This window comes from Sarcophilus harrisii, chromosome 2, assembly GCF_902635505.1.
Source record: "Sarcophilus harrisii chromosome 2, mSarHar1.11, whole genome shotgun sequence".
Taxonomy (NCBI): Eukaryota; Metazoa; Chordata; class Mammalia; order Dasyuromorphia; family Dasyuridae; genus Sarcophilus; species Sarcophilus harrisii.
In genome coordinates this window covers 542,335,517-542,348,265 of record NC_045427.1, presented here as the reverse complement: position 1 = coordinate 542,348,265, position 12,749 = coordinate 542,335,517, and the positions used below count along the sequence as shown (strand labels likewise).

General features: G+C 34.4%; 1 protein-coding gene across 10 annotated transcripts in view; it reads right to left on the bottom strand.

The window, feature by feature from the left end:
* Nucleotides 1-12,749, bottom strand: part of AKAP13 (A-kinase anchoring protein 13) — a 359,098-nt gene that overhangs the window by 249,925 nt on the left and 96,424 nt on the right. For all 10 annotated transcript variants that reach the window (XR_004232435.1, XM_031955550.1, XM_031955554.1 and 7 more), the window contains exon 2: nt 5,740-5,783. Coding sequence is in view for 9 of the 10 variants with exons in the window: in XM_031955550.1 (XP_031811410.1) it covers nt 5,740-5,772 (33 nt within the window). In the remaining variant the exon portion in view is untranslated. The remainder of the gene's footprint in view (nt 1-5,739; nt 5,784-12,749) is intronic.

Here is a 12,749-nt window from a genome sequence, read left to right as displayed (position 1 = left end):
TCAGGAAATGGAGTAACTTTTTAGAGGAAGAATAGTCTGAAGAAACCAGTTCATAACACTGGTATAACTGAAGGGTAGGTGGTAATGTAGGAAAGCTTAATTAAGGATACTGGAAGGCTTTGGAATTCAAAAAAAAAAAAGTTGAAAATGAGTTCTTTTGTTTTTTTGGTTTTGTTTTGTTTTGTTTTGTGCTGAGGCAATTGGGTTAAGTGAAATGCCCAGGGTCACACAGCTAGGAAGTGTTAAGTGTCTGAGGCCAAATTTGAACTTGGATCCTCCTGACTTCAGGGCTGGTGCTCTCCACCTAGCTACCTCAAAGTAATTTTTTTAAAAAAGAAAATGTACGATCAAAAAATGGAGTCAGTCATGTTCTAAAAAAGAGGGGAAAGATGGATAGTTAAAATGCTTTATCTGTACCTACACAACATTAAAAAAAATTTAGAAAAAAAAAAAAAAAAAAAAACACTTGCCTTGGTGTTGAGAAGAATTTTGGCTCATATCTGACTATCACTAGATTTGAAGAAATTTTAATTTGGGAAGATTATCTGATACAGTTTTGCTATTACAAAAAATAATCTAAGAGATACCTTTCCCTTCTTATTGTCTATTACAGTAATATTCTTCCACGTTATTTTGGAGACACTCCAATCCAAATTAACTAGGTTTGTATTATTTGTAGTAAATATGACTAGAGTTTACACTCATTGTTAACCAAGAGCTATATAAGAACACTTTGAATACTGTTTATTAATGATCAAATGACCTACAGAAAGAGAAATGACCTTAAGGTCACATACTTGGAGTTAGAAGTGATCTCAGAGGCCTTCTAACACAATTTTCTCATTTCATAAAGGAAACTGAGGCCGAGGGAAATTAAGTGATGGGCCACCAGACCCAGTTACATGGGTAATAAATGTCAAAATTGGGATATGAACATAGGTCCTCTGACTTCAGTACCAACTTCCAGATCTGTTACTACCTATAATAACTCTGAACATCTTATAACCTCTGTGGAACTTAATTTCTCTGCTATAAAAATTAAGAAATCAGACATCAAGTTCTCTTCAAAATCTAGACTCCTTTGATCCTATTAGATTCACAATTATAAATAAATACTTACTGATCACCTATCACGTATCAGATATTAAGGATACAAAGAGAGGCAAAAGAGTCCTTGGTTTCAAGGACTAATGGAGGAGACAACAAGTGAACAATATATAAGATTTTATATGTGTATATGTGTCTTATTGAGTAATAGCAGGGAGGATAATTTCAATGAATCAAGGAGTCCCAGAGTTCAAGAGGTGAGGTCAGTAAAAGAAGATACACTCTAAGTGTTGTTAATCTAGGTCAAATAAATGGTCTGATAGTCTTTAGACCATTGGCATATACATAATAAAATATGAGTGCAAAGATGAGGAACATACAACAAAAGGGATGAATTTGGTTAGTAAAACTATTATCAGATTTGCAACAGAAAACACTGCCAAGTTTTTTTTTTATTTTTCCTCATTTCTCACTTATGTGGAACCTTAAATAGTAACCCAGTCTTTTCTCCAAGACACTTCTATGAATATTCTGTTTCTTATCTTTGTTACCTTATCTGTTTCAGCACTTATGTGAAATGATATGAATGCTACAGTTTTACAAAAGAAGAGACAAATGCAAGGATAAGTAGAAGTGATTCATCTAAGTTTACACATTTCATAGGGTCTCTGGATGCTTAATCAAGCAATCTCTCCAATTAACATCCGGCCTCCCACAGCAATTCCCACTGTTTAGATTGACAGCTGTTGCCTGATACAATTCCAAAAGCTGGAGAAGTTGCTTGTACCTTTACACCATCTTCCTTCTAGGAGGAAGCCTGAAAAATTAATTTCCTTTTCAGCTGTCAGTCTGTAGGAGGATCTATTTACTGTTGCTAAATGTCAGGTTGCTAGGCTTGTGGGTGGAAATTTGTTTTTTAAATATCCTTTCTCTTTCCTGGTCTAGCTCTTTAACCTATCAGGCAGGTCTCTTTTATTTTAAGGTAGCCATTTGAATTGTATGAAGCTTGAAAGTCAAAGGAAGTAACTACTATGTAAATAAAAATATTGGGAGTCATGTGATTTACTGATGGTGCAGACTGTGTGCCACTGGGATAAGAGCTAACAATACTGAACATAAGAGATGCAAGCCTCTATTTCTAGCTCACCTTCACACTGGCTTAATGACTAAGTTATTTATCTCTCTGGAAATATCTCCAGAAGAAGAATTATACTCATAACTTCACCTAATTCAACAGGATATTACTGAGCTTCATAAAAAAAATTTAATATATAATAATAAATATTTAATATAATAAATAATATTTGGAAAATGTGGTGAAAGTTCCCATTATTAATATATATATGATAATATATTATGTTATATATTATAACTATTATTTATAATATAATAATAATAATACAATATTATAATAATTGTTATAATAATCATTCTACTTAACATTCTTAAGTCACTGGTAACATTTACATACCCAGCTGGAAGCATACATGTAACTATGGTCCATGAATTTTTTTGGTTATTTTTTTAATCCTATGACAAAGTCCTAAATTAAGGAAGTTATGTGGGTGAGGAAGAGATGATGACTGAAAAGGATTCTTTTTTCTCCCATGTGATAATCCAACATACCTGTATCTATCATAAAAAAACCAATTCTGGTTCTCACCCTCTGGATCCAGATGATTTCAAAGGATCATAGGGAAGACTTATTAATGAAGTAAGGAATCAGATCTTCTCTAAGCAAATTAAGGAGCAGAAAGGTCTCAGTGATGATAACTACCCTTTTTTTCTCTAGTAGCCATTTCCAACAAACATGGCAAATTATATTACTATTAAAAAAAATAACTACTACTTTTATTTCAAAGAAAATACGAGTTCATCACAAAGAAAAGAAAATCAAAAAACAAAAAAGTATCTCAGGAAAGCACATACACAACATATAGCAAATACCAGGATCTTTCTCTATTTCTCTTCCAATATCTTTTGTGGTTTTTCCTTTGTTCTTTTCTTTCTAAACTTCCCTCTCAGAGAACTCATCCATGCTAACAGCTTCAAATGCAGATGATTCTCAAAGTTTTTTTATGCCCACAGTTCAGACCTTTTCCCCCAAGTCCAAGGCCTCTTCACCCAAATATATATCAAACATTTTCCTTTGAACTTAAAATCATCTAAGAACATTTGAATGGTGAGCAGAAAATATTAGCAATTTAGCTAGCTCTTGGCACTCTAAAACATGTCCACAACCTAACTACAGCCATCCAACCAATAACTATACTGATGCCTATTACTATGTATAACTGTGAAACTTGCTTCTTGTCTGAATGCTTGAAATTGAAATAAAATTTAATGAGAATCTTTGTTAATGTTAAAAAAAAAAAAGAATTTAAAATCATCAGTAAAATACTTCAAATACTATCACACATTCACTAACATGATTTTTTTTTTTTTTTGCTTCTTTTTTATTCAATTATAACAAATGGGTCTCTGGATAGAGGGATATACTTGGAAAGAAGGAGATAGGAAAATAAAATGCAACAGTAAAAATAATTTTTTAAAAAATATTACATCATCTAGTTAACCTTTCCAAAACCATATTCAGGAAGGACTTCCTGAAATCCCTCTTAATTACCCATCCTAACTATTCTGTTTCTGCTACTGTTACAGTCTGGGGAAAGAGCTTTTCCTTGCCTAATTCTTCTCATTGTGTCACTGAGCTGAACTTTCTCTTGCCTGGCACCATCCCTTCCTTCATTCCTAAAACCTAGCAGATTAGAAACTTCATCTCCAATTCTGCCTCTTTGATTGGCACCCACTCTCTTGTGGCACTGCAAAAACCAACCAATGCCAGATAAGGGGGATTGTGGCTCTCCCTGCTAAGACACTCAGAGCTCTTCAATACCCCCAATGGCCCAGATTCACTTCAGTGATGAAGTGACCACTAACCCAGAAGCCTGACTGATGTGTACAATCGGAGCCCCTGGCAAGACCATCCTGGAAATCCTCTTCTGGACATGGGCTCAAGGTGATCTGACATCACACATCTCTTCTGATATTTCACAAGCCAAGCCTTAGCTGCCCTTCTATTTGAAGAGCAAATATTGGCCTCTTTTATTTTCCTTTGTTTTCTATTCCATGCTCCAAGCCTCAGATGTTTCCCATCTCTTGGAGAGATGGATAGATAGACTGACAGATAGACTGATAAATAATTTATTAGGCATTTAGTATGCTCCAGGCAGGAAGGATATAAATATAAGCAAGCAAAACAGTCCCTAACTCTGAGGAGCTTACATTCTAAGAGGGAAGACAACAGATAAGAAAAAAACAGGAAAAGAGAGAGCAGAGGAGAGAGTAAAGTGTGTAGATGATAAGGAAGTATCATGGAGCCTGACCTATGAGAGATCAGGGAAGGTTCAGAGGTGGCTGGGATATGATTATGTTTGACATGACCTTCTCTGCCACTCCTTATATAATCCGGTAATTTCATAGTAGTTTCCTAACTAGTTCCTGGTTCTAGTTACTCTCTAAATGACACTCTTTACATTTCACCATTTTCATCAAGTGAAAACTTTGAATAACTTTCCACTGCCTATATAATTAGCCCACATTCCTTGAATTTAAAATGCTTTCCAATCCAGCTTATCTTTATCCATTCTTATCATCTATGCTTTCTTACCACAAATCCCTCATTCCAGCCAAATTAAATCCTTGCAGTGTTCCATACTCCTACAATGTTTATTCACTTTCCTATGTTGCTCCTTTTGTCTAGAATATTCTTCTTCCTCTTCTCATCTAAATCCTACCCAAAAGCATTTCTGGCTCACTTCAAATTACCCAGGGGTCCTCAAACTTTTTAAATAGGGGGCCAGTTCATGTCCCTCAGACTGTTGGAGGGCCAGACTATAGTAAAAACAAAAACTTTATTTTGTAGACCTTTAAATAAAGAAACTTCATAACCCTGGGTGAGGGGGATAATCGTCCTCAGCTACCACATCTGGCCCACAGGCCGTAGTTTGAGGACCCTGGCTTTAGCCTCACCTTTAATGGAGAGTGTTTATATGGCTCAATCTTATATTTCATCAGTGAGAGTACTCACTCTAACCAACCTGAATTTCACTAATATAATAGAAAAGACAAATATATATTTTATCATTCTCTGCCTTAACTTTGTTAGTTTCTGCCCAACTCTTCAAGTATATTCAGTTAGCATTATAGTCTTAGCAATACTGTCACATCATTTAGTGTTGAAAGATTTTACTTTGGCAATAATCATACATAGATAAGTGGGGGAATAGAGGTAGGAGGAATTCAACTTTTTTTCAGAAAAATGGCAGCAAAAGAACAGGAACTGACTACCTGACTCACATTAACTTCACAATGTTATTTAACTGTTTAACATATATTAATACCAGAGCAGATAAAAATTCGGGTAGGTTCTAGATATATTAAGACAGTCCTATTTATGGAGTTCTCCTTTTGTTCCTATTGAATTCAATTTAGTTAATTTTGAATCATATTTGTGTAGATGGTAAAAAAATAGAAATTTAAACATATAATGATCAATAAGAATTTTATACAGTATAAAATTATTTTAAAAGATCAATCATTAGTTGAAACATTTCTCTGCATTAAATTAAAAGCACTCATAATACTTCTATAGATAATACAAAATTAAAAGAAAATGGTTGTTTTACTTACATATAACGGAGCTTGTTGTGGATTAAGTTTCATGACCTAGAACACTGAAACAGATAACAAAAAAGGTAAATTAGAATAAAAGGAATGTTTATTGACAAAGAATTCTAAAAATAAATACAAATGAATGAAGTCAATTTTAAAACAATAAATCTCAGGGGACGACGGTAACACTTTTTTCTTATAAAATTTAAAGAAAGATGAGTATAATGAGGGGAAAAGGAGAAACAATGACAAAAGAACAAAACTCTTGTCTGCAAGAAGCCTACATTCTACTGGGAAGATAAAATATAAAACAACCAGTACACAGGTTAACCAAGTATAATACTAAGTAAATGCTACAGGAAAACACATTTGTAAAAAGAAAGTAATTGGGATAAATGATGATCCTGTCTGGTTTAAATCCAAGGATGTCAAGATTCTATTTGCTGGAAAAGACTTAGGTCAGTGGGATTAATGCTCAATTAAGAGAAGTAAAAATTAAACAAATTGAAACAGAACTTGAGTGATTAGGTTAAAAGAACATAACTGCAAAATGCCTGAGTTTTCAACAATATTAATCGGGCTATGTCTCCAACTTTCAAAATGCTTGCATTTTAGATGGTAATTTCTTTTGAGGTTCTAAATGTTTTTCTCTAAAGGAATCCAAAGGGACTCCAAAAGTAGAGGGAAAGACTGTGTTCCCTTTTCCATACTACCTACTAAGAGTAGGGTTCAGATTTTTCACTAGAAATTCCTGAAAAATATCTTAAGTATTAGAGTCATAATCCCACCTGAATATGAAATCTTTCAAAGAAAGGATCTGAATATTAGTAATAAAAACAAATTTGTATCATTTGCCTAATTTAAGGTATTAAAAGAGAAGCAGCTCCAAATAATTGATGGAGAACTCACACAGAAGACAGGAAGACCTGGATTCAAGTGTCAACCTACTTACTCTTTCACTTTGGTCAAAAGGGAAGGACAATCTTAAAGTAGTTTTCTGACAATGAAGATGAGTAAAATGGTCTAAAGTAATGGTCACACAAAACTTCCAAATCTGTAATTTTTTTTTCCTTTTCTTCATTCTGGTTCTATAATAAAAGGCCAAAAACCTGCCTGTTCTCCACCTAAACAATATGCCACATCACAGGTATTTAGAAGTCTTCCTAAAATAGCCCCTTAAACCTAAAAAGAATTGAAGGCCTAGGGTAATATCACACACCACTGATATGCTACTAGAAATCCTGTTGCACATATAAACAATTGTATCAATCATTTAAATAGTATTAACTAAAGAGTCTCCATCAAGAGTTACAAACTGCATCAGGTTTTAACTGATTCATTTTGCTAACCAGGTGCTAAATTTGCTTCAGCACTATAGGAAGATTACAAATGCCATTAGGCATTTCAGAATTCAAGGTGCTCTGGCAATATCTGTATTGTGCTAATAAGCAATAGAAGTCAGAACCAATAAAGCCTAGATAATTCAGAAATTACTAATTACTGACAGATACAAATAAGGCTTAACACCAGGAAATTTACTTATTTTCAAGTTATTGTCTAATCTCATTAAGGATGCTAAAACCCTCAGTTTAGGAATTGTGTCTTAAGCCCTGCCAAAGTCCTACAGTATATGCAGTACTTCTTATTACTGAATTATTTTTAATTAAGTCATTATCACTCTGGAACTATTTTTCCGCTGGGTATAAAATAATAAATTATATACATGCATATATATATATATATATATATATATATATATATATATATATATATGTGTGTGTGTGTGTGTGTGTGTGTGTATATGTATATATATATTCACATTCACACACACACACACATATACACAAATAAAGTTCCTGTGTTTTTCCCTTCATAAAATAAAGATACAGTAACATATGATACAAAGGCACTGCAAAGACTTTAGAATCTATGAAGAAAAAAAAAAACAAAGCCATTAAAACTAAGATATTTTTAAAACATCACTAAAATCTATTGCTCATTCACATGGTACTTAAGTTCTAAAAGTTCATATAAAAACCTTAAGGAGTGATCACATGAGTTATAATAAATTAAATACGATTATTTTGCCCAAGGGTTCAATTTTATTTAATCTGCTCTTCTGATAAGGAAAACCCACATTAATGAATGTACTTTTTTATAATGATAGTACATTTAAATTTGTTTTTCAAAGCTCAAAAGCAAAGAGTTTTGCAGCAATTATTTCAGGCAAATGAAAACCAAGCTTCATGATTGATTTAAAAGTATGACTGTTTTTTTTTTTAATTAAGTAATTTTAATTTGTTTTTAAATTTAATTTTTTTATTTGTTTTTAAATTTAATTTGTTTTTAAATTTAAATTTTAAGTAAAATTTTTTAAATTTTTCACCTAAAAGAAAGTAAGAAAGAAACTTGAGAAGTTGGGGAGTGGAAAGATGACCACAGAAGGCCGAGGTATCTCTAGCATCCTGGTTTTGCTTTTAGCTTTGCACTGCACCACAGCTTTCCACAATACAAAGTCTTCACTATCTAGCAAATGTGTGTGCAAGCAGTCTAAAAGTCAGAAGCATTTAAATTCCTAAAACTGAGAAGAAGATATGAGGGAAGAGATATAAGTTATTTGAAAGTCTCTCAAGTAGAACAATGAGTAGACATGTCCTGCAGAGCCCAAAGACCACAGCATTTAGATAGGCACAATAAATAAAAGCTAAAATTATGCAAATTTAGATTTAATGTAAAGACAATCTTCTTATAAAATTAGAGTGATCCAAAGTAAACTTGGCTGCCTTCATGGTAGAGATAGGTTTCCCTCTCATTACTGGTCTTCAAGAAAAAAAGGTTTGCTGGGTAGGAGACAGAGGAGATTATTATTCAAGTAAGAGTGAATAAAGTAGCTGGCCTCTATAATCTCTCTGTTACTCTCTATGTGATTGTGGCAAATCACTCAGCTCCCTCATGTTTTAATTTTTATCTGGGGGGGAAAAAAAAAAAAACCAAGCAGACTGGACCTATCACTCCTAAGGCACTCTTTGCTAACAATGAGCTAAGAGTATTTTTTTTTTAATGAGCAAATTATAATTTTAAGGATCTGAAAAGATATAGATATCTGATATAATCTGAATTTACTATCAGAATCATCATGACTAGGAGAATAGAAAAATTTTAGTAATTTGGGTAGAGATTTGTGAAAGTAATCTAAGCATTTTAGTACTCGGGTTTTGGAGAATACAGAGGCTATTATTCAGGAATAACTGCTTATAATTATAAAAAAGGCTATTGCACAAATTTTAGATATAGGAAGTAAGGGGAGAGATGTAGCAATAAAGTCTCATTACTTTAGTCAACTTGAGCCCATAACCCACAGAAGTCTTTTTTTCACAGGTGCTCCTTTGTGAATGAAATCTCTCAAGGGAAGAGGCTGAGATGGTCCAATCCAATATTGAATGACTGTGCTATAAGCTTTCCTGAAAATATTAACTTAATGACTCGAGACCAATTGCTAGGGAACAGGTGTCTCCATATTACAAACTACCACCTCCATTGATATGTTTTTGTCATTCACAGCAGGAAGACCCATGACTAAACAGACCTGGAGAAAAAATTGTTAGCTACCCAGCTGTTAGAAGAAGATCCAGAATGCTGATCAGGTGAGAAAAACAAAGTATTAAGAAAAAGGGACAGCTGTTCCCATTTCTATTAAGAAATTTATTCCCTATTTAAGGGAGCAGCCTTTGGGGTACTTTTACAGCAAAGAAGAGAGGAAGTCAGTCTAAACCAAGCTTTTAAACAACAAATATCTTATTTGCCAGGAATAGGGCAAAAATTTGTAATGATCAAACTATTGTTGGGTTTGATGCAAGCATTAAGGAGTCAGGATCTCTTAAGGAAAATGTACAGTCTAAGCAATTACATCTCATGAAGAGCCTGGGTGTTTGTTATCCCCACACTACCTCTTGTCTACAACTATCTGTACATAGGGAGAAAAACAAATGATATGAGTTAGAAAAGTTTCTTAAGCAACCATCTACAGAAAAGACATTCTGCAGATATATCACATTAAAATATATCAAAAAGATTATTGATTATTTGAGTTCTTTTAAAATAAGTCTAAGTATTTTGGGCCTACTATGAGTCGAGTTTTATGTTAGGTGCTGAGAATTCAAAAACAGAAAATAAACACTTCGAAGAAGTGCTCATTTCATTGGGAGGGAAAAGATCGACACACGTGTATGTCTATGTGCAAGTACAAAATAGATCCAAAGTATGGAAGGAAACACTGGTAGGAGGGAGGGAAGACATCTGGAAAGGTTTCACACAGAAAACAAAGCTTGACCTGAACCTCTAAAAGACATTTAAGGCTCTAAGAGGAGGGGAAGACCAATAGTCTATGCAGAAACAGAAAGTGTCATATGTGAGAAACATTAATTAAAGTCAGTGCGACTGCCAAATCAAACAGCCCTTGCGAAAGGTTTGGGAACAGTCATCCAAGTTCTGCAGGAGTGTGGCAGCACCAAATTAAAATGAAAAAGGTCTACAGAGCTGAATGTAATAGGATCTGAAAACCCAGAGAACGTTAGTCATCTTGTGAGCCACAAAAAGAGCTAAATACAACTTCTGTTTCCTCCCAAGAAGTACCCAGTAAATCCCACATCTTAAAAATCATTCACACTGAATTGGTTGAATACAGTAGATTCTACATTTGGTACAGTAGAATAAGTTCTATCTCAGGAGTCTATGGACCCGAACTCAAATCTCACTTCTGACACATATCTATGTTTTATTATAAGCAGCCAGGTAGCATAATAAAAAGGGAGATGGGCCTGGAGTTAGTTAGGAAGAGTCGAGTTCAAACCCAGCCTCAGAAACTTTCTAGCAGTGTGACTTAACCTGTCTGCCTTAAATTTCCTCAACTGTGAAGTAGGAATAATAGTTATCTCTCTCACAAGAATACTTATAAGGCTCAATTAAAGTCATAATTGTTAAGGTGCTTAGCACAATGTTTGACACATAGCAGGCACTTAATAAATGCTTATTACCCTTCCCTTATCCTTCATCTATGTGACTTTGGTAGTCAGTGAACCTCCCTGGACTTCAGTTTCCTCATTTATTAAGTTAGGAAGTTGAAGGAGATGGTTTCTGAACTCCCTGCTAACTAAATCTCTGATCCAAAGATCCATTTCAAAGTCCCAGAATCACACTAGGATCCAGTCATAAAAATCACTCCCCTTCAATTTTTTTTTCTCTAAAGAGTAAGAATCCAGAAAACAATGTTCCGATTTTACTATTTTGTTGTTATTTAGTCATTTTTCAGTTGTATACAACTTCAGGACCCCATTTGAAATTTTTTTGGCAAAGATACTGGAGTGCTTTGCCACTTCCAGGTCAAGCTTCTTTTACATATTAGGAAATTGGGAAGTATCTTGCCCAGGGTCACACACCAATAAGTATCTGAAGCTGGATTTGAACTCCAGGAGAAGTCTTCCTAATTTTAGGCCCAGCATTCTTTCCACTATGCTATCTTTTATTTTTCTTGCCGCTATACTGCCTCAAGGCTCTTTAAAAATCCGATTCCATAAAACATTTATTAAATACCTACTATTAGTAAAGCAATGTAAAGTTTAAAAAAAAAAAAATTAAACCAGCTCAGGGTTTAGACAGCTCATTGCTTTGATGATTCAACATGGTGAATAGTGCCAAGGAATCCAAACCAAAGAATGGCTTCTGAGATGGACCAACTCACTTCATGGTGCTCCATGGTCACTATTCACTCCGGCCATCCCAACTTTTTAAAAATGCGTTGGTTAAGAGATAAAAGGCAATGAGAGCTGGGAGGAAAAGTGGTGAGTCTAAATGGAGTATAGTAGGAATCAACATTTCTCAATTAAGTTGTTAACTGATTTAAGTTGAATACCAATGCAAATAATAAAATTAAGCAGTAACAATCATAATTAAGCAATATAATTAAGATGAATTGCTATTTTAGAAAATAAGGTTCAAGATAGTTGCATGATTTCTTCACAGGAACAATTCAGCACTTTATTCTAAAACACTGCTGCCGCTTCTTTTCCCACCTTCTTTTCCTCATTAATGTTATCATTGTTATTTTCCTCTTTCAATTTTTCCTTAGTAGTGGAAAGAAGTACATATTTCCCTCCATGTTTCAGCTGCAATCTCATCCTGGAACCTCCTTCAGTGTCTGAGCCCTCCTCATCCTGGATCATCCAATTCTCCTCTAAAGCTATCTCACTCTGGAATGAACATCCCTCTGCCACAAGGTCAGTTTCTCCCTCGGTCTCCACTTTGGGGAACCACCAGGACCAGGAAGGGTTCACTCCCTTCCAATTCTGTGTTTCTGCCTTTTCTAATTGCAACACCATGCCCCAAGCCTCCCACCCCTTTTCAGCTCTCTTCGGCATGTTGTTTTCCTCCAAGAGAATATAAGTTCCTTGAAGGCAAGTATTATTCTTTACTTTAGGTATGTTTTTATCCCCAGATCACTTAGTAACATAGTGCCTGGCACAGAACAAGAGTTTAAGAAATACTTGTTGCTTTCCCTTGCATATATAATTAAAAAGTAAGGATTCTAATTATGGCTGTTACTTGGAAGTTGTGGAGCTTTAGACATCATTTATCTCTGAATTCGTTTTATCTATAAAACGGAGATTTTACTATTTGCACTATCTGGATGCTCAGAAACTAATACATGAGAACTAATTCTGTAAAAAATTCCCTTCTTAGAAGTTCATCACATAGAATTCCCAGCCAATCTGTCCCCCAAAACCACAAATGGACTAAATGATTATCTGTTCCCTTTTCAGGGAAATGCAGTCCACATCCTAAACTAAGCCTCACACCCTGTAAACTCATCAGTTGACCCGAAAGTGAGGTAGCCGACATCATCAATTCCCTATGCTTTTTTATGTCTATGTTGTATCCTTTCTTCCCAAGGTAGAATTTAAGTTCTTAGAGAACCCAGACGATTTAATTTTTCTCTGTCTTCAGTGCCCCTCAAAGAGTTCTTGGCACATAGT